The sequence below is a fragment of the Protobothrops mucrosquamatus genome, unplaced genomic scaffold (assembly GCF_001527695.2).
Source record: "Protobothrops mucrosquamatus isolate PMUCROS unplaced genomic scaffold, P.Mucros_1.0 scaffold1508, whole genome shotgun sequence".
Taxonomy (NCBI): Eukaryota; Metazoa; Chordata; class Lepidosauria; order Squamata; family Viperidae; genus Protobothrops; species Protobothrops mucrosquamatus.
The window spans coordinates 47,637-73,384 of record NW_015387680.1 but is presented as its reverse complement, the minus strand read 5'-3'; the positions used below and the strand labels follow the sequence as shown (position 1 = coordinate 73,384).

Here is a 25,748-nt window from a genome sequence, read left to right as displayed (position 1 = left end):
CGCTTCTGCTGAGCCCAGAAGAAGCGCCGATCAGCTGGAATGTTGCAGCATCTCCAGGGTCTTGTGATTTACATTCAGATGCTTGGCAACTGATTCATATTTATGACGGTCACAGTGTCCCAGGGTCATGTGAAGTGACCAAAACCTGCTGCAACCACCCAGCAGACGGGGGGAATAAAAACCAAACACCCCCACCCCATCTCCGCTGCCAATCCTCAACAGAAATGCCTCACAACAATGAAAACCTTGGACAGGAGGAAGAGTGCCGCCGGGTGGGCAGGCAGGTGTCTTGCTCGGCTGTGGCTTGGGGGGCACTTTTTTCGGTGCCATTCTAACTTCAAACAGTCACTAAGCGAACTGTTGTAAGTCGAGGACTACCTGTACTTCATCACTTTTTTCCTTTTTGGGGGGGTCATCAAGTTTTTGACACCTTGTTAGGCGACTGGTGGTACTTGGATACTGCCATATCCTAAAAGTGGTACAATGAGTGAAAAGGTTGAAAAGCCCTGGACTAGATGAACTCCAAGGTCCCTTCCAACTTTATTATTATTATTATTATTATTATTATTATTATTATTATTATTATTATTATTATTATTATTATTATTATTATTATTATTATTATTATTATTATTATTATTATTATTTAACTTACAGGTCTTTAGAAGATTGCAAATACTTTCAATATCACTTCAATGTTGCTTCAAGAAGCAACGGATGGAAACTAGTCAAAAGAACCAACCTAGAACTAAGAAGAAATTTCCTGACAGTGATAAAAATGAATCAGTGGAACTGCTTGCCTCCAGAAGTTGTGGGTGCTCCGTCACTGGAGGTTTTTAAGAAGAGACTGGACAGCCATTTGCCTGGAATGGTATCGGATCTCCTGCTTGAGCAGGAGGTTAGACTAGAAGACCTCCAGGATCCCTTCTAACTCTGTTATTCTATTCTAGATCTACTCCCAAATGTTGAAACTGGGCATTGGTTCATTTTGAAACCATTCACTGCCCTTGATTACCCGTGCTAATGCAAGTGGACAGTTTTGGCTTTCTACCCCCTATGACCATTTGTATTTGTGTCTCCAACTTTCTTTCTCATTGCTCTTCCGGAATGTCCTGTGGCTTAACTCAAGCTCTACAGCTTTCATAATTTTCCTAGCAAATAGTTTTCAATGCAATGAGGCTTCGCAAATGCTCATTATCAGGAAAGATTAAACTCCTGGAGATTCCTCATTTCCGCCTCTTTGATGAAGGAAGCGGCACCTGACCTAAGTAGCTGATCTGATCCAGAAAGGTCCCAAAGTTGCTTGAAGAACAGTCTGGGAATAAGAATAAATGAACTCCAAAACTCTGGAGTACACTTGTATACTTTTTGGCGGCACTTTTGATTGTTAGGAATGCAAAAAAAGGAGGTTGAGACTCTGGAAAGAGTGCAGAGAAGAGCAACAAAAATGATTAGGGGACTGGAGGCTAAAGCATATAAGGAACGGTTGCTGGAATTGGGTATGTCTAGTTTAATGAAGAGAAGGACGAGAGGGGACATGATAGCAGTGTTCCAATATCTCAGGGGCTGCCCCAAAGAAGAGGGAGTCAAGCCATTCCCCAAAGCGCCTGAAGGCAGAACAAGAAGCAACAGATGGAAACTAACCAAGGAGAGAAGCAACCTAGAACTAAGGAGAAACTTCCTGACAGTGAGGAACAATTAATCATTGAAATGGCTTGCCTTCACAAGTTTTTGGTGTCCCATCACTGGAAGTTTTTAAGAAAAGATTGGACAACATTTCACCGGGATGGTATAAAGCAGGAGTAGTCAACCTTGGCTCTTTTATGACTCGTGGACTTCAATTCCCAGAATTCCTGAGCCAGCTTAGCTGGCTCAGGAATTCTGGGAGTTGAAGTCCATGAGTCATAAAAGAGCCAAGATTGACTACCCCTGGTATAAAGCCTCCTGCCTTGAGCAGGGGGTTGGACTAGAAGATCTCCAAGGTCCCTTCCAGTCCTATGATTCTATGTTCTACGGAATCGTTTTCAGAGGCAGCCCTTTAAAATCTGAATGCTATTTCATTAGCAACTGTGGGATATCAGCAGATGAAGGTGCCATTTCCTGAAGGGGAGCTGTAATCTACAGTTAAATGTCTCAGCAGCCATCTTGTGTTTAAAAAAAAAAACTCCTCCTTTTTCCCTACTCCTCTTTCTTCCTCTCCTTTTTTCTTTTCCGTCTCCTCCTCCCGTCATGCTCCTCACTTAGAAAAGAAAGTTAAGGCATCTGTGTTGCACAAAATGCACTTTGCCATAGTTCAACAATTTGACTACTGAGCTGCCCTTGTGAGGAGAAACTGAAGGTTTATTCTTGACTACAAACCCTCCTTTGAAGAGGGACAAGAGGGTCTGCAAACATTCCTATTTTCAGTTTTCTTGAAGAGGTATAGTTTACACCAGAGCTGGATCCCAACCAATTCAAACCGATCCGTGTAACTGTAGGAAAAAGCTGATTTTCTGCATAAAAAATATTGTTCAGAGGCAAGTAACGGTGCCCTTAGTAGACTGGAAAACTGGATATTGACGAGGAAAGAAAGTTGGATGTTGAATTGTAGAAACCCGTTATAACAGGGAGTCCTCGTTTAGTGACCACAATTGGGATGGGCCACTTGGTCACTGAGTGAGGAGTGAAACTGCAATTGTGCTTATGATCTGACTTCAGTTTTCCTTTCCTTTGCAGAGGTTGTCAATGTGAGAATTGGTAGCAAACTGACTCTTTTCATCTCTGCTGTAACTGCGAAGAGTTGCTAAACGAGGCAGACGCTAAACGAGGACTACCTGGTAGCATTGGTCGCTGGGTTGTGAATCACATCTGAGCCAGTTAGTTTTACTCTTTTATTAGTGACTACTCCCAACTGGTGAGCTGGTGCTCGAGACAATAAATTCTCGTTTACCAACTACAAAAATTGAGTTGGCACCATGTGCTAATAAACCACACTTTACCATGACAATTTCCTTCGCCTGTCACACAATTTTTTTCCTAAATTTGATTAACAACTTTTGAAAATCTTAGAGGAATTCTATCCAGGAAAGCAAAGAGTTCCAGGAGCAAAGCTGGCTGTTTTTGGCCCGTCAAAGAATTTCCTAAAATAAATTGTGAACGTTGAACTCTTACCAATGGTTATATTCCCGAAATATACCTCTGTCCGCTCCCAAACCAAAAAATAAAAAACAAAAAAACGGTGATTCAAATCAACCAAATCCAGGAAAACAGAATTAACAATGGACACTTTGTTCTCGGTCTAGTGAGAAGGTAGGGGAGAGTTTTTCAGGCTACAAAGGAAGACACTTTCTACAGATACCACCTTTCCACGGTCCTCTCCTATCACTTCAAATCCTGAAGGAAAAAACGAGGGGGCAATTTTTTTTTTAAATTCCCCAGCCCCATTTCTGGCCTTGAAAGCCACAATTTGCATGGGAACGCCGGTCTCTGACTGGCTGTCAGAAATCCTGACTTCTCGGAAGTGTTTGAAGATATGATTTGTGGGACACACCACTTGAATGCCAACACGGGCACAACAATGAGCTGGGCAAAAGACGGCCAGGCAGACGGGGAGGCTGCAAAGCCCAGCTTGTTGTAGGAGACGGTGAGCCGATTGTCTGCCTTTCTAAGTGTGTGTGTGGGAAAACAAACATGGCTTAATTGTTCTAAGATTAGCCTGGGCCTCCAATGAATTTGTTAGCAGCTGCTGCCCTTCCTTGAGACGTCTCCACGGTGAAGGACGGGCCCTTTTTACCAATTACGGCATCGGACAGACGAGGCCGGGCCATTCAGTGGGCTTCGTCTCTGCTCCAGGCGGTCAAGGTCAAGGAGTTTTCACGTCTGCTCCCAATGAAAAGCCGGCCTCCGGGAAATCTGCGATGGGGCAGGAGCTCTCGGGAGTCTGGAATCCTACTTTGGAAACCAAAGGAGACTCCTTTTCTTTGCAGGCAGACTCTCTCATTCAAAGAGTTTGGACTGGGATTGTTCAGGTTGAGAAGTAACTAATTATCCGAATGCCTTTCATTAGTGGACGGGGGTCATTTGAAGTTTCATTAGCCAGGATGAGTTGTAGCTAAGCGCCGTAGCAGGAGCAGGTTTCTTGTCTAGATGATGTGTGGGAACTTTGTGGCGCTGTACATCCAGGCCGGGGGATCTTGGGTGGAACAAAATGTTTTGTCTGGATGGAGCAGGTGTCCTGTAGCTTCACTGTCCTGAGAAGAATGGACCTATTTTTAGAGACACAGCAAACACGGCACGCTTCAAGCTTGCTTTGTTTCCTTGACTTGATGAAGAGTTTGTGCTTTCTATGCACACAACACTAAGTTCATTCCCATATTGCCAAATGAACGGGGCAGTGAGCAGACAATAGCTTGACATTGACAAGAGTGGCTGTCAAACTCAACTGCCCATAGAAGAGAATATTTGTAGGTCAGAGGTCCTTGGTGCTCCCTGAGTTTGGTGGCTTTCTTGCAGACATTTCATGACCCAACGAGGTAACACCTTCAGTGCTGGGAGGGAGTGGGGTTTGTGGAGAGAAAGAGGAGGAGAATCATGGGATTCTGGGTGCTCTCTGAGCTGGGTGGTTTTCTTGCAGATGTTTCATGACCCAATTCGGTAACTAGTTGTGATGATGATGTTACCTAGTTGGGTAATGAAACATCTGCAAGAAAACTACCAAGCTCAGAGAGCACCAAGGACTCCACTAACCCAACTAAATGGGAAAGTTGATACAGGAGTGATTGGTTGGTTGATTGACTAGGTGTCTCCAAGTTGGTGCTGACTCTTTGTGACTACACTGATAGGTTTTCTCTATGATGCTATCTCTCTAACCTGGTCCTTCAGGTCTTCCAGAGATGCCCCATCACTACTGCAACGGAATCCATCCATCTTGCTTCTGGTTGTCCTCTTCTTTTCTTTCCTTCACCTATTCCAGTATCAAAGCCTTCTCCAGAGACCTAAGTCTTCACATTATGTGTCCAAAGTAGATAATTTGAGCCTGGTCATTGGTGCCTCAAGTGACAATTCTGGGTTGATATGTCCAGTTGAGTTCCCTTCTGTGTATAGATGGATGTTGTAGCATTGCAACCTTGGGGAAATCCTTGAGAATAATCTAGCAGGGTTAAAACTATTGTGGTCTGATAGAATGGAGAGTTGCCTGGTTGCTTTCTTGTTTCATCTTTAGAAGTTCTGATGCTCGAAAAAGAAAATGAAAGAAATGAAGGTGGTTTCTTCTCCTTGAAGAGGCATTTGACCTTTCCATACCTCAGCCAGGAAAGAAGGACTCTTTGGAAAGGCCTTTTTCTATTTTTTTTAATCCAACCGCGAGAACTTTAAAGCAATATTGTTTTAAAGGTGCAGTTCTTTGCATTAAAAAAAGGCTTGGTGAAGGAAAAGAAAACCACAATAAATATTTTGAAGAGTATTTAGATCTTCTCCTTACATCTCAGCCAGGAGGGAATCTCTCTTTGAGAAAGCTTAAAACATTTATTAGCCCCAAGAGCGTTACCACAATATTATTATTATTATTATTTTAAAAGTTACAAGAGTTTATGAAGAAAGAAAGACAATTAAACATTTGGAAGAAGTGTTTCTTTTTTTCTTTGACATCTCAGCTAAGATGGGAGGCCTCTTTGAAGGGCCTCTGTGATCTGCTTCAGGGAGAATGACACCACCTGGTGATGTGCTTTTCCCAGGGGCATTTTGGCTTAAAACATTGGCTCTTCTCAGACAATGAAGAGGAGGAGGGGGAGGAGGAGGAGGAGGAGGAGGAGGAGGGAAGGAAGGAAGGAAGGAAGGAAGGAGGGAGGGAGGGAGGGAGGGAGGGAGGGAAGGAAGGAAGGAAGAAGGGAAGGAAGAGAAGGAAAAGAAGGAGAGGAAGAAGGATGGAAGGACGAGGAGGAGGGGGGGAATTTCAGTCTTAATTATGGTTGTAAGTTGAGAACTACCTGTATCTTATGAAAAGACAAACCAAATCTTGAAGAAGCCAAACTGCAGGGCAACCATTGGGAGCTCCCACCCTCACTCCGGCAGCTACAAAGTCAAAACCTTTGGAAAAATACATATATTTCTTCTGGGCAGGTTCAATTACATATTTGAATTATTCTCTCTTTCCAAACAACCTTGTTCTTTCTGCTCAACGGCCAAGGAATACTTGTTGACCTTCTCATTTTCCTGACCCAATCCCTGTCTTAAAAATCATGTGCCAAATCCTTGTTTGTCTAGACTCTCTCCTATGTAAAACTCTAAATGCTTTACATCCATGCTGTGAGTGGGACATTATTTTAATGCTTGCACATGTTCTCCATTTCTCCTTTGGCACCGGAAGCCAAACACTGCATGCGTTGCCTACAAGCCAAACTTCACATAAGGTATCTATTCTCAAAATGGACAATCCAAGGAAATGGTCCCACAGCAACATGACGAAAATTAAATATTCCACCCAAGAGTTTTTGCTCCTCTATCCAAGATGGTTTCCCTTTCCTCCTAGCAGGTCCATATTGACAACCACGACAAGAGGAATTCAGTTTCCCTCCATTCCCACAACCAGAACCGAGAAACCGCCATAAAAAACTGAAAAAAGTATCTTCTTCAGATGTATCCCACACCTCTGCCTCAGTCGAATTCCTTCTCTGCAGTCAGGTTGGAGCAGAGAAGCTGGGTTAATATTTGAAAGAGCCCTGATGTTTCCAACTTGGCTAACTCCATCCTAAAGAGATTTCCTACAGGTCTCACACAGATGCGATGGAAAGCTAGGCAGATCCGAGAGGGACGTATGGTAGATCACAAAGTGTTGAGTCCTTTGGATGCTTCAACTGTAAATAACCAAGGCGTCCTCAAGAGGGGAGATGCTAATTAAAAAGAAAAATGGTGTTATGGAGCAGAGGAAGTCAAAAGTTTTCTTCTGAAGGAAATGCAAGACATGTGGGGGAAACGTCTTGGTAGAACTTGAGGAGAATCTGTATACAGGGTGATGGAGAAAAATCAAGCTAGAAGGAGATCTCAAATGTCTTTGCTTGGGATTTGGAAATTTATCAGAATGATGTCCCACCCAGGCTAAACTAATCTTTCTCTTGGGAGCTTTTCCAGCCAACTCTTATAAAAGGTGGATCATTTGTCCATCCATCTTGAAGTGAAGCCATTGGTCCATCCACCTTAAAGCCATTGGTCCATCTACCTTCTTGAGGTGAAACCACTTGTCTCCAAGCTGACTGGAGAGTTCTGGGAGATTTAGACATGTCTATTGCATATGTGCATTATTGCAAATTTTAAGCAGGACAAGAAGCAGCGGATGGAAACTCATCAAGGAGAGAAGCAACCTAGAACTAAGGAGAAATTTCCTGACGGTGAGAACAATTAATCAGTGGAACGGCTTGCCTTCACAAGTTGTGGGTGCTCCAACACTGGAGGTGTTCAAGAAGAGACTGGAGTGTGAAATGGTATAAGGTCTCCTGCTTGAGGAAGGAGTTGGAATAGAGCAGTGATGGCGAACCTATGGCACGCGTGCCAGAGGCGGCACTCAGAGCCCTCTCTGTGGGCACACCTGCTGCCACCGCTGGCAGCTCGCGCAGGTACATTAGGCTACCGCTGGCGCCCGGAGCAGCAGCCCCACCCAGCACAAAGGAGACAAAGCAGCTGGCTAGCAAGCTCGAATAGAGGTAGTAAAGCACACCCCCATGTGCTCACTGGCCTCTGGGGGGGGCCTGATGGTGTCAGGCAGCAGCCGCCCCTGCTTCGCCTTGCCCTGCAGCAATGGCACCCCCGCCCTACCCCCTGCCTCACCCCGCAGGACGAGCCTCCTGCCCACTGCCCCACCCACCGGAGACCCCCTGGATCTCCCCCAATACTGCCCAGCCCCCACAGGCATCCCCCGACAAGCAACATCAAGGTGGCCACACCCACCCTGGCCATGCCCATTCAGTCTGCTGTGAACATCGCAGCCACGCCCACCCAGTGGGCCACACCCCTCGCCCCCCCTGAGGGCACCACAATGCTGATGTGGCCCTGGGTTTGGGGTTTTGGGTTGCGGTTTGGGCACTCGGTCTCTAAAAGTTCGCCATCACTGGAATAGAGGATCTCCATGGTCCCTTCCAACTCTGTTCTTCTGGCTAGTTCACAGATCTTGGAGATGGATTTTGCAGAACCTCTGATAGAAGCCTTAGGATGACCCTCAGCCTAGAGCAGGGGTAGTCAACCTTGGCTCTTTTATGACTCGTGGACTTCAATTCCCAGAATTCCTGAGCCAGCTTAGCTGGCTCAGGAATTCTGGGAGTTGAAGTCCACGAGTCATAAAAGAGCCAAGGTTGACTACCCCTGGCCTAGAGTTTGTCCACCTTCAAATCTGGCTGTTTCTTTTTTCTTTTTCTACTCACAGCCCGTCCCTTACAACGAATCTGGAATTCGTAGTAATTCATTTTCATGTTTTTAAGCTCAACTTAAGAGAACTGAACTGCGAGGAAATCAGGCTAAAAAAGGGGGGATTTCCTTCTGGGCTGGCCCAAAATTGAGGGAATCCTCTACATAGCCCCCACCCCCACCCCCTTTGTCATTTTCAAACATCTTTTTCATTTTGACTGCTCTGTTGTTCTCAGGGATTTGTTACCAGTTGTTTTTACAAAATCATCTTTTACGATGATTTCACCCGTGAGCCTTTTTCTTATGTTTTCCCGTTGTTTTATGGCGCTCTGAGTTTTGCAGGCTACCCCGGTGGCTTTTTAGGAGGAAGGAGGACAGAAAATACTAGCCGTAAATCAGAGGAGCTATTAGGACCCACGGCCTCTGTGGAACAAAAGAGCTTTCCGATTTTCTGATTGCACAAAGGATTCGGTGCTTGAAACCAGCCTTGGAAAAAGTAAGAGAAAGTTTTCCTTGCAGGGATCTCACCTCTTCGAGTATTTATGCAAAGCTGCAATGCAGACTAAACTAAGCAAGGGGGGAAAAGGAGAGAACTGAAGCCTCCCCTCTAGACCACAAAGAATAAAACGGTATTGTTTGGGGAAATCGTCCGTGTGGTCTTCTCTTCTTTGCCCATCTCTAGTTTCTATTATTCTAGAACCTTGCCAGCTTGCAGCTATCCTTCCCGTGGCTGGCACCAAAGAAGGAGACAAAGATGGCCCGGCCAAATCTTTTCCATTCCGAGCCTAACCAAAACCAGAACTTCAGTTGGATCCCATCCTCGCCTTGCGTATGCTTCCAATTTATACCACATAGGAGTCTGTAAAACCCGCAGCCCAGCCAAATCGAAGGAAAAGACTGTCCAGCAGTGGTTGTGACTGTCAGCTGGAAGATCTTGGGACAACAGCCTTCCCTTCCAGCTGGTTCTTTCCCACCCTACGAAGTGCAGGGGAGACACGGTTTCTCTGAGCGCCACCACCCCAAACATCGAGTGGGGTGTCTTGTTAAGCGATTCTGAAAGGGGGAAGAGTTGGGGAAGGATGTTTTATGGGACCTTCATTCTATGGGAGGCTAGTTGAAAAATGGGATTTCTCTGCAAGGTGTTGTAATATTACAGAATACAGAAGAACAGAGTTGGAAGGGGCTTTGGAGATCTTCTAGTCCAACCCCCTGCTTGAGCAGGAGTTCTTATACTATACCAGTGGCTGTCCAATCTCTTCTTATGTCAGATATTCCGTTCCATCATGGTGTCCCAGTTGCGTTTGGTTCGAGGCTATGATTCTGCATGTTGGTTTGATTCATTTGCTGACTCTTATCCTGAGGTTTTGACTACCAGGTTCCCCAGAAGAAGGCCAACTGACCGTAGAGGGAGGATCTCCAAGAAATGGTATAAAAACCAAAAATCTTTGTATTTTTTATTTATTCCCCCACACGGCCATTCCTGTTCCACTATAGTAAATGACCTCTCTAGCTACCAAATGGGGGTTTATTGCTCTTAATGCACAGAAATACTAACCATTCTTTCTGGGAGATACTAAAAGTCAACACATTATGGCTTTAATGGAATATAAAGTTTCCTTTTGCAATTGCACAAGCAAACTGCCTTTTTCCACCCAAATTGTGGGTGCCTCTGGCTAAGGTGGAATTATGACCGGGCATAAATATTGCAGCACTGCAAATTCAATAATCCTGACAAGTTGTCCTTTATGCTGGAATCTGAGTTTATTTTGACCACACGGGAGATCAAGTTTCAAAGCAGTTTGGAACAAAAAAAAATCTGAGCACTGTTCGTTCGGTAGCATTACCTACCCAGCCACAAAGAAGCATTCATTCGGCGAAAACATTCCCCGAAATGTTTTCAAATTAAAAGAAAGGACACAACTCCCTTATAAAGAACACCGTCTCTTCTGGAACACGTAGCCTGTTTTAATAAGAATCAAAAATTTATTTCTTGCCATTTCACCACTGATGGTACTTACAGATAGTTCTCGACTTATGACCACAGCTGAGATCAGAATTCCTGTTACTAAGGAAGGTGGCTGCTAAGTGAGTTGCACTCACTTTTAGGACTTTTTCTGCCTTCCAAGCTTGATGGTATCTAAGGCCCAACCTGTCTTAGACCATAAAATATGATGGATCGTGCGTTTAAGTTTTTTTTTTCTCCCATTGATTCAATAATTTGATGAGTGCCCTAAGTTAGGCTTAGGATGAGGCCTGCTAGTCTCAGACAAATTGGACATCAGCAGTCACATAGAGATAAATGACATCTACATAGCACTCAAAAGAGTCCATCAAAAGCCAAAAAGGAAAGAAAAAGATCAAGACACCTTCCTTCCAGCAATCAACAGCCAGATAAGCAGAGATTAACACCAATCAATCAATCAATCTATCTATCAATCTCCTAGGTATTACACATAATTTGGATGTAAAAGAAACGAATTTGATGTTGTATTGTTTAACTGCTGCCCGTTTGTTGATAGCTCAAAACTGGAAGAGTAAAGTTTTACCTACAATGGAGGACTGGAGATTGAAGGTTTCGCATCTCGCTGAAATGGCAAAAATTTCGGCTTATCTGAAGGATCATTCAAATGAACAATTTTTATCAATATGGAGAAGATGGATTGTTTATATTCAAAATAAGCATAGAATGGTGGAATATAATTTAGGTTTTTAGATAAAAACTTTTTTTTCTTTTTATATATANATCAATCAATCAATCAGAATAGAGCTGGAAGGGACCTTGGAGGTCTTCTAGTCCAACCCTTTGCTCAAGCAGGAGACCCTATACCACTTCAGATAAGTGAAAATAAGTTGACCCCCTCCTCTTTGTGGCAGCCCCTCAAATACTGGAAGACTGCTATCATGTCCCCCTTAGTCCTTCTTTTCTCTAGAATAGCCATACCCACTTCCTGCAGCCGTTCTTCGTATGTTTCAGTCTCCAGGCCTTTAATCATCCTAGTTGCTCTTCTCTGCACTTTTCCCAAAGTCTCAGCATCTTTTTTTGTAATGTGGTGAGCAAACCTGGATGCAGGATTCTAGGTGTGGCCTCACTAGGGAATTTATAAAGTGGTACTAATACTTCATGTGACCAGATTGACACAATTGACAAGACTGATATGAGACCAGCAGTCAAGAAGTCCACAACACCCCAGTCAAGGAACTACCAACTCAGACAAACAATCCAACAGTAAACAACAGCCTAGTCAAGGAACCCCCAGGAACACTCCCACCAACACTGACAGGGCAAGCCATGTATATATATAAACAGGGGGCAAGCCGCAATTCTTCCTAGCACTGATGATGTCACCTAGATGGGTCATGAAATGTCTGCGAGAAAACCACCAAGCTCAGAGAGCACCAAGGACCCCACAGTAGCCCTCCTCCTCCTCCTGTCCACAAACCCCACTCCCTTCTAGCACTGATGATGTCATCTAGTTGGGTCATGAAATGTCTGCGAGAAAACCACCCAGCTCAGAGAGCACCAAGGAGCCCACAATTCAACCCTGAGCGATAAATATTCTCTTCTATTGGTGCACAGGTCTTTTCCCTAGAAGACTAGGTTGGGCCATCATCACACATCACATCACCGTCGGTATGGAGGTGAGCGTCCTCGCCGTTCTGTGAAATCTTTATTTGTAAAAATTAAACCAGAGGCCTGCTGCCCAGAAGATCCATTCAATTTTGCGCTGCTTTAGAAAAGACGCATTAAATGAAATATTGGGGGCCATAAAGATGCTCACCCAACAGGGGGAACCGCAGTCCCCTTTTTTTGTGGTCACATCAATGGCAGAATAAGGGGATAATTGTGGGGTGGGGACCAGTGCTGATCAGAGATACAGACTGAGAATAAGATTTCTTAAGAGGGTGGGCAATCTCCCCCCCCACGGAGAAATTTCTTTAAGAGGAACAGAAAAGACCACAACTTTTGTGCATTATTGTGAGTTTGGCGCCACCGTGTGGTTCAGCATCTAAGTGTCTGCACAATTTTGTATAACTATGCAGAATACACTCCTCCTCGTTTTTCTAATAAGAAAAAAAAGTCAATTTTAGCATGCCTCATCAGGGATGAATTAACCTAAATTAAATCTAGGTCAATGGTTTATTTATTTGCTACTCATTATTTCTTACTTCCCTTCTGCTCTCTGCTTCTTCAGCAACTTGAAATCAACTCTTCTCGTATGATCCTCGGTGGCATAAATGGGACTATGACAAATCACCCAGCAGATGGCACTGAAGGCCTATTAAAGGAACATATATCTTCTCAACAATTTTCAAAGTCCACCAAGCCCAAAATATAAGTTCCTTCTTTGTAAACTCTCTGAACTGGACCCCAGGGAAAACAAAGGCAAATGAAAGACATTTATGCCCAAGAGGTTCATCGTGTCTGCCAAATCACTCTTCCTTTGTAGTTCATTACAGCTCTGCTGGCTGAGGAATTCTGGGAGTTGAAGTCCACCTATCTTCCAGCTGCTGAGATTGAGAAAACTGCCTGATGTCATTCTGCACTGTCTCATTTTTTTCATCCCATAATGTATCTCTTCAATAATAGAAATATTAAAGGGGAGTTAAAGCGCATTATGGACGTGGTCATTTTAATAGTTGGTTAATGTTAGATAGATTTTGATTATTATATTTGTAACCCTGTGTTCAGCTCTGGGGAGGCAGAGGGTGGGGTTTTGGGGTGGGTATGGGGGTTTATACTGTAATCTTTATAAAACTTTTAATAAAAAAATAGAAATATAAGAAATTTGTTGTTGTTGTTAGTTGCGAAGTCGTGTCCGACTCATTGCAACCCCATGGACAATGTTCCTCCAGGCCTTCCTGTCCTCTACCATCTTCTGGAGTCCCTTTAAGCTCACGCCTCCTGCTTCAGTGACTCCATCCAGCCCCCTCCTTCTCTGCCGTCCCCTTCTTCTAGTGTCCTCAATCTTTCCCAGCATTAGGCCCTTCTCCAGTGAGTCCTTCCTTCTCATTAGGTGGCCAAAGTACTTCAGTTTCAACTTCAGGATCTGGCCTTCTAAAGAGCAGTCGGGGTTGATCTCTTCTAGGCCAACTTTCTGTCCAGGTCTTCTCCTTGCCCACCCCTCAACTGAAAATGCCATACATCTGAAAACTAATCTATGGTCCATGGTGATTCTCAAGCATCCAGGTCATAGAAGAAGAAGAAGAAGAAGAAGAAGAAGAAGAAGAAGAAGAAGAAGAAGAAGAAGAAGAAGAAGAAGAAGAAGAAGAAGAAGAAGAAGAAGAAGAAGAAGAAGAAGAAGAAGAAGAAGAAGAAGAAGAAGAAGAAGAAGAAGAAGAAGAAGAAGAAGAAGAAGAAGAAGAAGAAGAAGAAGAAGCTGCTGCTGCTGCTTCTTGGATGAGAAGTGAAACTTTCCTTTTTTCAAGGGAAACAAAAACAAGTTGCCTTTTGGAAAAGCACCTTTGGGACAGCCATCCATGGTCTTCAAAAAAGGAATGAAAGAAACCCCACTTAGACAAGCAATGCAGTGTGCAACCACAACTGAAATAGAATGGTCAAGGACAAAGTGAGGGGAGAAACTCAAGTCAAGTGTTCACAGGTCCAGTTTACTTTTTGCTTAAGTCAACAAGCTTACAAATGTTTTTTACCAAACAGTTGCAGGATAAAATCGTGGAAGAAGAAAGCAATTGTACCTGCTTCCCTTCAGGTTTCACCACACTGATCATTGTCGGAAGAGTGCCTAATATCTCCTTGAATCACACACAGCTCAGTCTACACACACAATGCCCCCATTGCAATCTTTAAAGGAGTCCACACCTGGACATGAAAAGCTTTCCGACAGCAAGGATAACGAGTGCGTAAACAGCCTTGAAAGAGAAGTGGCAGTTATGGCGATTTCATAATATCTACTTATCTGAATGCAAAAATCAGGTTGCTTTCAAGAACCTCCTCCTCTTTCCCCAAAGTGTGTGGGGCCACACACACTACAAAGGTCTTTTAAAAGCATGGCAGAGAGGCATTTTTCACACTCTTTACAAAGTCAAGGACATCCGTCAAAATGATATGTCGGGAAATTCAGGACAAAGAAAAGAAAATACACAAAGGAGAATATTTGTAGGTCAGAATTGAAACTAGAGGTCCTTGTTGCTCTCTGAGCCTGGCTGTTTTCTTGCAGACATTTCATTACCCAACTAGGTAACCTCATCAGTGCTAGTAAGGAGTGGGGTTTGCTCTCAGTTTATATTCTAGTGGTTTGCCCTGTCAATGATGGTGGAAATGATCTTGGAGGTCCTTTGGTTGGGCTGTTTACTGTTAGCTTGTTTGACAGTTCCTTGACCGGGGTATTGTTTATTTCTTGATTGTTGGTCTGACGTCACCTACTTTGGGGAATGAAACATCTGCAAGAAAACAGCCAAGCTCAGAGAGCACCAAGAACACCTCAAGGAAATACATATTTACACAGCAAGGAGTTTGGGTTTGGGATTTCCTACCAGCAGCTCTGGTGATGGCAGCCAAGGACATGTTCATGGGGAATCATGATATAAAGGGCTTGCACCCTTTGGCCTATCGTAATGAGTTTCCAAAATGGACCCAGTTGGGCCCAGAAGGCTTGACTTAATTGGTCAAGAGCCTGAGACTGAGTCAGGATTTCCTTGGGCTCAAAAAATTTGAGGTCTGTGTGTTATTCAGCAGTGTTATCTGCAAAGAGGAGGCCAAAATCGCTTTTTTTCCAGAGCTCTGATTTATATAAACAAACATGTGAAGAACATCTGTGAATGAGAATGTTAAAAAGCTATGCGATCATTTACGCACCCAACATGTTTCCTTGGTTTTACAGTACAATCGCTCCATGGTGTATTCTGACATGAATCCAACTGAGTGTTACTCATTGCGAGTAAATGATCATAGACACATTTCTTTCCATGTTTGTATCTTCTCTTCCAACGAGTATGGCCATATTGTGAGGTTGGCCTTTGGGCATTGTGTGGACTCAGCTTGGATCGAAACAACAACAGTCTCCTGGCCTTCAGCCTTATATCAAAAGATGCCTTAATAAATAATCTGAAACCCAGCCATATCTTCCATCTACAAAGATAACTCAAGCTTCCAACTATGCTTTGAATCACTAAAAATAACTTCCAAGAACATGTCTGATCCTCTCCAGATGTGGACAAGTGGAGAAACCTAGACTTACAGAAAAAGATTGTGTTTATCTATAAAAAGAAGTCCAAAGAAATGTACAGAAAATATTTATGTTCCTGCTGGTTTTCTCTCTCTTTTGGTTATATCAAGCCACAGGAATCAGATGGAAGAGGAAGCTTCCAACTTCAAGGTTGATATTCTTCTTACCTTGCATTGCCCCGACACGCAGACGGAGGTTCCATTTTGATCGCATGGTGTCCCGTCAATGACTTTCTCTGCCTGCCTCACGTAGAAGCGATAGCCAACCGCTCGGCAGTTGAGCTCACATTTCTGACTGCCCTTCACTGAAAGGAAGGCAGAAAGGGTAAAAGTAGGACAAGACGCAAACACAAATATTTCCCCAAATCTTCTTAACGTTGCTTAATTGTGCCAGCCTTACCATGAACAGAATGAAGCGGTTGCATCAGATAGCAAATTAGTTTTTTAGGAGGAAGGGTTTGGGACCAGGATGTATGCAAGGACTCAGTTGGGACATTAGATCAAATGAAGTTCAATCAGCTCCCCCACATGGAACCAACTCCCTGCATTGGAACCATGCAAGTCAAATTGTGTTTAAATTGCAAATGGTTTTCAAGGGATGCCTGCTCATAATGCTGTGTGGGAACAAACCAGGTTTCTCTCCTGCCCCACAACCTATTTGGGCAACTCTGGAGACAAGGAATTGTCTTCCTTTGCTTCTGGGCATCCTACATCCAATGACTATAATCCTTCAGACTGTTGGACTGTTCTGTCTACACTGTCTTTCCACTGGTCACATTGGATGGAATTTATGGAAACTGAGCTTCAAGGAGCTCTGGAAGACTCCAAGTTGTCCTATTTATCCTTGAGCCTTCGGGATTAAGCGAATCCTATAAAATGCTCTCTTGAATGTTTCTTGAAACAAGCCACGAACATGTTGGCAAGTTGCCTGGCTGGTCCTCTCCTACAGTTATCTCCCTCCTTCAATTCGCTAACATGTGCCAAGCCCTCTTCCTCTCTCCTCCTGCCCAACACCCACCAGCAGTGGCGACATCTTTTCTCTCTTTCCTTTAAGTTTTAGAAACAGCTGGATGGGTTCTGGAGCAAAGTGGTGGTAACACCAGTTCTCTTTGCCAGGGATCTTATAGTGGAAGAAAGAAAGGAGATGGGATGATGGGAGCACTATTGGGCTGGACTAGAACAGGGCTTTTCAACCTTTTCACCCATTGTACCACTTTTAGGATATGGCAATATCCGAGTACCACCAGTCGCCTAGCAAAGTGTTAAAAACTTGATGACCCAAAAGTGATAAAGTACAGGTAGTCCTCGACTTACAACAGTTCGCTTAGTGACTGTTCGAAGTTACAATGGCACTGAAAAAAGTGCCCCCCAAAGCACAGCTGAGCAAGACAGCTGCCTGCCCGCCCGGCAGTGCTCTCATTCCCCTCCCCTGCTACCACTTTTCTGGGATGGTCGCGTACCACCTGCCAGGTGCCAATGTACCACAGGTGGTACCCGTACCACTGGTTGAAAAGCCCTTCGACTAGAAGACCTCCAAGGTCCCTTCCAGCTGTGTTCTATTCTAATGACAAAGAAATGGAAGGGGGCTCTCTCTGAGCTGAGACAGTGGGCTGTGTTTGGAAAATCAGGTTTGTGGCATCTTTATCAAGTACAGCAAGGGGTGCAAAATAGAAAGTAAGCCATCTGAACCACATGCAAAGCAAGTGAAAGTCTTTCTGATATCAAGGTTTCCAACTTCATCCAGATATTTTTTTTACTAGATTATTTTTTTTCCCCTCCAAATTAAAACTGAGCATGAGGTCTCTTTACTTTGGGCTGCGTTGGCATTAAATGTTGGCTTAGAACATTGCAGATTTTTTTTTTTAAAAAAAAAGGGGGGGTGAGAAAGAGGAAGAAACAGAGGAATCTGATCCTCTTCAAGAACTTCTCTAGAAGTGACTGAGCTTCTGCTTGGCCAGGTTTCTTCATGGGCTGATATAGTGGTCAGGAATTGGATGATGAAAGGCCTGCATCCAAGAGATTAAACTGTTTTGCAATACCATACTACCAGTTTTAAATCTATCACTAACAATATAAACAGCCAACAGTTGTTTAAAAGATGTGGGCATCTGATTTTGCTTGATTCTACTTTTTTTTCTTTCCCAAATTCAGTTCTTTACCTCCCGTCCTTGCATTCATAGCTTAAGATTTCTACTCACACATGTGTTTCTCCTTCCCTAATATGCAAGTTTTATGTTTTATAATCAATTTCTTTGCATGATATAAAGTTTAATGTAACAGATTTCTTGGAAAGCCCACACTACACTAACCCCAGAACCATTTGATTTCTCCCAAATGTAGTTTGGAGATATCTTGAGATGGATTTTAACACATGCAATGAAGAAGATGCTTGTTCTCACCACACTAAATTCACTTTTGGCAGTTGATCCTACTTCTCTTGGACGGAAACCCAGGCAGGATTAATTTTACAACCTCTGAAGCAACCAAGTCAGACGAGAAAGGAGCATTTATCTGTTCCTAAACTCCATCGTGATGCTCCCAATTTAATGAGGCAGTTCTAATTTTCAAAGCACATTCTTCCATATCTGTTTACAGTCTCTTCAAGGGCAGATTTGGCTGCAACTCCTAGTTCAACATGACAACCAGTTGCCCACAGGACCTTATCCTTGTAAGGACTAGGGGTGACATGATAGCAGTCTTCCAGTACTTGAGGGGAGAAGAAGGGGTCAACCTATCCTCCAAAGCACCTGAGGGCAGGTCCAGAAGTAACAGATGGAAGATTATCCAAGGAGAGAACCAACCTAGAATTAAGGAGAAATTTCCTGACAGTGAGAACAATTAATAAGTGGAATAAATTGCCTCCAGAAGTTGTGGGTTCTCCAACACTGGAGGTTCTTAAGAAGAGATTGGACAATCATTTGTCTGGGATAGTATAAAGTCTCCTGCTCAAAAGAGGGTTGGACTAGAAGACCTCCAAGGTCCTTTTCAATTCTGTTATTCTGTATTCTGCAAATTTAGTCCTTGATATAAAAATGTGTGGAAAAATATATAGAAATCACAGGTTAAGCTACCCTTTAAGAGCCTCATCTTCTTCTTTGGGAAATTTCTGAGCCAAGAAGTTTTCATATTTCTTGTCTCCAATCTGTTGAATACTGAATCATGTTTCATAAATCACTGATCCTTTCTAATCTCTTTGGCTTAATTTATCTGCCATGCTTACTCTTGTTCCTCCCCAGGTCACATAAATCTTCATGGAGTTTGGGAAAGTCTTCCTGAATTTGTTCAGTCCTTGACATCTGTCAACCCTTAACCCATCGCTCATTCCAAATACACACCATGGAAAAAAGCACCCAAAATGATTATTAAGAGTTTGTGGGAATGAGCCAATAACATATCATTTGTTTACTGCTTTTAAGAGCATTCCATGAATAAAATAGACATTAAATAGATGCTTCAACCCAAAATGTAACTAAAATTACTTATTTCAGTCGGAGGACTTGTCCTTCCTTTGCCCTGCTTTTAGTATCGTGGCATTTAGATGTTTTGTCCTTATTAGGCAGTCTTTGCTCAAAGAATTTCAGTAAAGTTCCTTCTCCTTAATTTTACTTCTGACAAATTTTCGTCTTCTTACTGCTGTATTTAAATTATTTTCAATCCTTGCATTAAAGTCACCAAGGATTTGCACTGAGAAATTGCAATCTCAGGCAATCTAGAATAAAACCTTCTGAATTTAATCGGAGTTCCTTCGGAGGAGACATATAAGGATCCCATTGTGTTAGTGGGATTCAATGGCAATGCTACCAACAGAGCACAGTATGGCCTGGTTAGAAGGAAGGTGAGATCAACTTATCTTTGCGTTGCCTATATATTATAGGGGTTTTTTTTAACCCTCTCATTTTCAAAGTAGCTTAACTAGGCAGTATTATCTCTTCAATTATTGTGTAGAGCCTGAAAAACCAGATAAGATGCACTGAATAGTTATAGAATCAATTCATTATCAAGTTGATGCTGATTCCTAGCAACCACATAGATCTTCTCCGTGATGATCTATTCCTAATCTGGTCCTTCAAGTCTTCTAATGGTGGCCCCATCACCACTAAGTCCATCCACCTTCCTGCTGGCCATCTTCTTCTTTTTCCTTCCATGAGAACTGGATCTTTACATTGATTGATTGATCAATTGATGGCTTATGTCTCATTCAGTTAATGCTATTAATGAACACATTCCTTTAACTATTGGTTGTACACCATCCAGAGTCACATTCAGTGAGAAAGGTGGTCATCTAAATTTATCAAAGAAATAAATAATGTTCTCCAGGAGAATCTATCCCCAACTTGTCCCTTCCGGTCTTCCAACAGTAAATCCACCCCCTTGCTATTGGTTGTCCTCTTCTTCTCTTTCCTTCCCTTTTTCCATTAGCAAGGGGGTGGATTGATAGTTGGAAGTCCCGAAGGAACAAGTTAGGGATAGATTCTCCTGGAGAACATTATTTATTTATCTGATAAATTTAAATGGCCACCTGTCTCACTGAATGTGACTCCTTTTGAGACATATCTGAGGTAGAAAATTTGGGGTTACCCTTAAAGAACCAGGAATTCCCAACATTAATTAATTAGACACTATTTGATTTTGCCTAAGAGAATATTGAGGTTATGAAGAAGACCAAATGAAGCCAATGGGACAACAGAAATTCAGTGGGGAGGGTGAAAGGGGGAAAAAAAGTATTGTTCTCTAAAAAGAAGGGGAAACCTACCACAAAACTCCTCTTCCTTTCACTAAATGTCCACTGGGGGTCTCCACAAGTCCACGCAGTTGTGAAGTTCTCCGTGAATCGGGCATGTATACATTTACATGTCATTTTCATCTATTTATATTTATACAAACTTTCCCCACAGTTTATGGGAAGGAAGTGCATCCACCCAGCCACTCACCCAACTTCACTCTGTCTGTCTTTGTATTTATTCCTCGTGATAAGCGTTCCATACGAATGTAGTTTTATTAAGTGGTTGTGATTAGGTGGCCAGGACGAGCAGATGCACCATCTCATGGCAACATACCAACATAAACAAATCTTCAAAGGATAATGGAACCAAGACTTCACTCACAAACACACCATTTCCCAAACCCCAAAAACTGGGAACTCTTGCTTCCCTCCTGGTAAACTCTCAAGATCAACTATCTATATCACAGCTGAAGACCATGGAAGATCAATAGGAAAAGGATCAAGAATGTCTCACTCTAGTTTTTGCTTGAAAACTCAGGGGTTGAGTTGTATAGATCTCGTTGGAAGTTCCACGCTATCTTCCAAGAGGTCCACAACAGTTAAAAGAACAACCTTTCTTGTCCTCTCCATTAACTTGTCTTTGAGAAGTAGGATGGCCCTGATCATGAAGGTGTCATCTTCTATAGCCACCAGAGTCAGTTGACAGAGATAGACCTGCCTCTTCTATGAATTTGTCTGACTTTCAAAGATCCTGGTGAATATGACATAGCTCTAAGTTCCACATTCCTCTATGAATTACATAGCAGTGTAATAAATCTCCATGTAGGTTGGAAGGAGGAAGCCAAGAAGGATCAATAAGTTAGTGAGATTGTAGCTGCTTCCTTTACAGATCTCCATTTCAATACTTTTTGTCCAAAGGACCTACATTCTTCTGCAGATCAGTGTATGCAGTTTGGACGTATCTATGCAGGATTTCCACTCTCACCCGACAAAAACCTGCTGAAATCCAATCTTAAAACCAAAAGCTGTAATCCTCGCCTTTGTCTGATAAAGGAAGAGTTCAACCTTCCAGAGGACACCGCAATGGAGAAATGAGAAATGTAGATAAGCTCTTAGAAAACGCAGGGTGCCAAGATGGCCTCAGTTTACCTCCCTTCGCAATTTTTCATCTTCTCTGAAAGATCTGCAGATTAGAGAGAAAAATGTGTTTTGCCCCAGGTGCAATCTTTGGGAATGCACCTCTACTATGACATCACGAATGAAAGGAGAAAAAGTAAAGAGAAGAGAGGGAAAAGGATATTGTCAGGTTCACACCCCGTAGAGGAGAACATTCCAGGCTCTCATTTGGAAAGACGATTTATCACCCATTTCTAGCTCTTGCAAGCCTCTCTTCAGAAAAAAAACCCCAGAAGTTAGAGAAGGCAGCAGCAGGCAGGCAGCCTCCTGAATTAGCATGACAAAGAAGAAGGTTTCCTACAAATCCATCAGGAGACCGCAAAGCTTTGACTTGGTGTTGCTGAGTTAGCTGAAGAAACATCCTTTCTAGATAATACCCAACTTTTGCCATTAATTGACATGGCTCAAGCTAAAAAGCAAAGGAGATCAAAGATTCTGTCTTGCATTGCTCAGCTCCAAATGCTTTGGAAGGACAGAGTACAATTAGCCCGTGCAGGCTGCAACATGCCTATGAAACAATGGAGAGCTAGCAAGCCCCATTAACAGGTGGGGCTGTTATTCTTGCTGGGGACTCAGAGAACAAGCTAAAATTACAATCTCTCTTTCAAAAAGGGGTTCGTTTGCACAATTGCAAATGCAAGAAGCATCTGGTGGTCAGCCTTGGTTTTCAAGGATACGTCATCAATCTTGCTAGTCCAGTTCTGTGCCATCCAAGGGGTCTATGCCTTCAAGCTCCAGCAGAAAAGGCCATTTCTTCTCCTCACTTCCCAGGAATGTTTTAGTGCCAGAAGTTGAACTTTGGAATTTGCTTCCTGCAGAGCAAAGACTTGAGAATTGAGCCACATCTGGGCTCTTCTCCTCCAACAGAGGAAGACAAAACCCCAAGCAAGGAGCAGCTCGAAGAGACGGGCTTTGTTTCATAAAGTAAAGGAGGAGACTTAATTAAATACACATCAACTAATAAAGAATTCCACTAATGATTATCAAGATGAGCAGAAGCTGGCTGGAGTGTGGACTTCAATTCCCAGAATTCCCTAGCCAGCCTGTGAACGATGTCATCGTTTCGGTTATGTTGTGCAGCACTTTTAAAAGGGTTTAACTTGAAAAGTAAGACGACGGTACTCCGAATAAGCTTAATATAGTTGTACATCTGAAGGACAGCCTGAATACTTTGCAGTCTGATTTTGTCAAACAAGTTTAAAGGGGGGGCAGCCAAACACATCTTCGCCACACTTGAGAAAGCAAGATGTAAGCACTCGAGCTTGCTGAAAGAGCATAAATAAACGTTACATATTGCTTGGATATAATTGCCAGCATCCTGCTCCAATCTTCTAATGAATTGCTGCAGGTCCATGCTTCCCAAACAACAGTGATTTCCCCAGGCTCTTTCTCTCCTCCCTTCCAAGTTGGCTCGCAAGATCTGATTTTTCTTTCTTTTTTTTTTTTTTTCCTTTAATCAGGTTGGCCGCTGGTAAGATCCTTAAGAAATACATCTAGCTCTAATGAGATAACCAAAAGCAGAATTATATTAGCAGGCATGGGGCATGGCTGGGCCCAAAACAAAGTTAATTCATCAAACGTGATGCTTCTCTCTTGCCCAGAAGATACCTTTAGATCTCGGGCAATTGCAAAGCCATGAAAATATATGATCCAGCAGGGTTGCCACAAGGGGGAAAAAAAGGCAGCAAAAATTTAAAATGCCTTCCAAATTAAAACGCCTTGCAAAGCTGAACCTGTTGAAAGCCGCTAAGGGTAATAAGCTCAGTGCCTTTGTTCAGATTGTTTCTTTGCATGCAGAGAAAAGGAAAAAAGAAAAGTTAACTAACACGGTCTGGCTTTGTATATAAAACAACAACAACAACTGAACTATGTTTCAACCATATCTTTGCCTGGTGTCTTGATTGAACTAACCACGGTTATGTTAACCGTGGGCGATTGTGTAATATGAGCACAGTCCTAAGTGACAACTTGCACTTGCCTTCCAAAAAACCATAGTTAATTTTTTTAAAAAAAGAGGGAGAATCAATTAATACTAAAACAGAGGTATTGTCTTCTTAAGTAGTGCACGTTCATTAAAACCATGGGTGGGGGATCCAAATCAAAGAGCGACAGGTTTTAGAGCAGGTTGATCATTTTGCTTTGGCTGGAGGTGAAAGAAACATCTTCAGGAAGATTGAGCAAGAAACCATGCACAAATATAGCTGGTTTGGATGGAAGTGCCTTAGATGATAAAGCCACGGGTGATGACCTTCTAGGTCAGGGGTAGGCAACCTTGGCTCTTTTATGACTCGTGGACTTCAACTTCCAGAATTCCTGAGCCAGCCATGCTGAGGGGAAAGGGAGAGGTTTCCATGCTGAGCCATGCTGGCTCAGGAATTCTGGGAGTTGAAGTCCACGAGTCATAAAAGAGCCAAGGTTGTCTACCCCTGTTCTAGGTTGAAGGTAGATCTGAATCTGGGTCCTTCCAGTCCTAGTTCAACATTTTAACTAAGCCACTGGACCATCTATTCCTTCTCTTTTTGTGCTGAGATGTACTGTGGTTTCCTCTCTCTCCATTCTGCTACAGTCATACCATGATGACTGTAGCATTCCAACCCTGGAATAGAAGCATTACCCAGAGTTTATCAACCATGAGCACTTCACAGCAGATTAACTTAATTCTGATGTTTGGTAAATCTACGCTAGTGAGAAAATGAAACGGAGTTTTCACCAAGTAGATCTGGAAGAAAACAATTATGCTGTAGCAGCACAACTGTCCCAGATCAGCCATGAACATATCTCAGCCTTCTCTGTCACCCTGAAAGGGCAGATTGTATCAAGCCTCAAAGCTGTCCAACTCTTGGGGCCCAATGATGGTTAATGCACTCTTGTCTGGAATTAATTTCGGACTTTTTTTTTAACCAGCATCTCCATCCCACAGCCAGACCCTGGGAGAGCCAGTAACACAGCCCAAGCCAAAGCAGATAAAAAGAGAAGATAGGGATACAGAGATATTGTGTGAGAAAGAAAATAGTTACTTCCAGAACAAGTTGGAATGTGAACATAGCATAGTTGAGTATAGTTTTATTTGCTGCACATCCACACATTGTATCAGAGTTAAGTTATAGTTTCTTTCTTTTCTTTCTGGGGATGCAAGGAGACTCTTGGAGAGAAGGGTCAAGACAACTTGAAGAAACTTGAGATGTTCAGTCTGAAGAAAACAAGAGTAAGGGAGACGTGATAGTCTTGTTCAATAACAGAAAGAAAAGTTATAGGGGAGATGTTCAAGATCTAATTTCCACAGTTACAGAAATAGCCCAACATTTGCAGTTACTGACATATTAGTTAAGTATGAGAAGAAACTTCCTGGCAGGAAGACCTGTCTAGCAATGGAACCGTCTTTGTGGTTCTGGGGAGAGGGTAGTTTAAGAAGAGGCTGAACAGCCATCCCTCAAGAATCATTTCATGGGTTTTTCTACCCCTTGCAAACAATTGGATGGGATGATCTTGAGTCCCTTCCGACTCCACAACTCCATAATTCTAAGCTAAACCATGAACCATGGTTTGACAAACCACAACTGGATTCACATGGCCCACTCATCCATAATGTAATGAGTTTTTGACTTAACAAACTGATGGAGCCCAGATCTTCCAGGAAGGCAGAACCAAAGCATTCCCATGACAATGGTCCCAGCTCCAGGAGACCAATTATCCCAGTGGAAAAGAGAGGTCTCTTTCTTTGCCATTTGGCAAAATTCCAAGCGGAGAGAGGGGGAAAAGGGTGGGAAAAATCTTTGCCAAACTACTATCACCAAAAAGAATAATGTACTCACAAGTTGAAAGCTATAAATTATGTCTTTTTTTCCCCCAAAGAGCAGCTTCCACAAGAGCTGATGTTATCCATTATCCACTCTCCATTGTAACACTCACACTAAGGTAGGCCACAGCCTTCAACGACCCTCACGTCTCTTAAATCAGCCACTCCTGTTTTGCAGAGAAGTCAGCTAATGAAAGCCCACAGAGCTATTTGTTGAGCTCGATGGCTAAGAATGTCTAAGAAGGTGAAGAGGAACAGACCTAAAAGCAAATTGCGACTCTGGAAAGAAGATTTAAAAATTAAATGCGATAGATGGAATGCATAGCTGTGGTTTGAAATTTTCAAAGCCATATACTGTATGTATATATATATACGATCTTCTATTTTTAATGTTATTTATATATATATATATATATATATATATATATATATATATATATATATATATATATATATATATATATATATATATATATATATATATATATATATATATATAT

At 42.7% G+C, this 25,748-nt stretch overlaps 1 protein-coding gene across 1 annotated transcript in view; it reads right to left on the bottom strand.

Moving 5' to 3' along the window:
- THSD4 (thrombospondin type 1 domain containing 4) overlaps nucleotides 1–25,748 on the bottom strand; it is a 121,855-nt gene that overhangs the window by 61,245 nt on the left and 34,862 nt on the right. Inside the window, exon 7 of the mRNA XM_029285324.1 lies at nucleotides 15,722–15,858. Coding sequence (XP_029141157.1) covers nucleotides 15,722–15,858 — 137 coding nt within the window. The remainder of the gene's footprint in view (nucleotides 1–15,721; nucleotides 15,859–25,748) is intronic.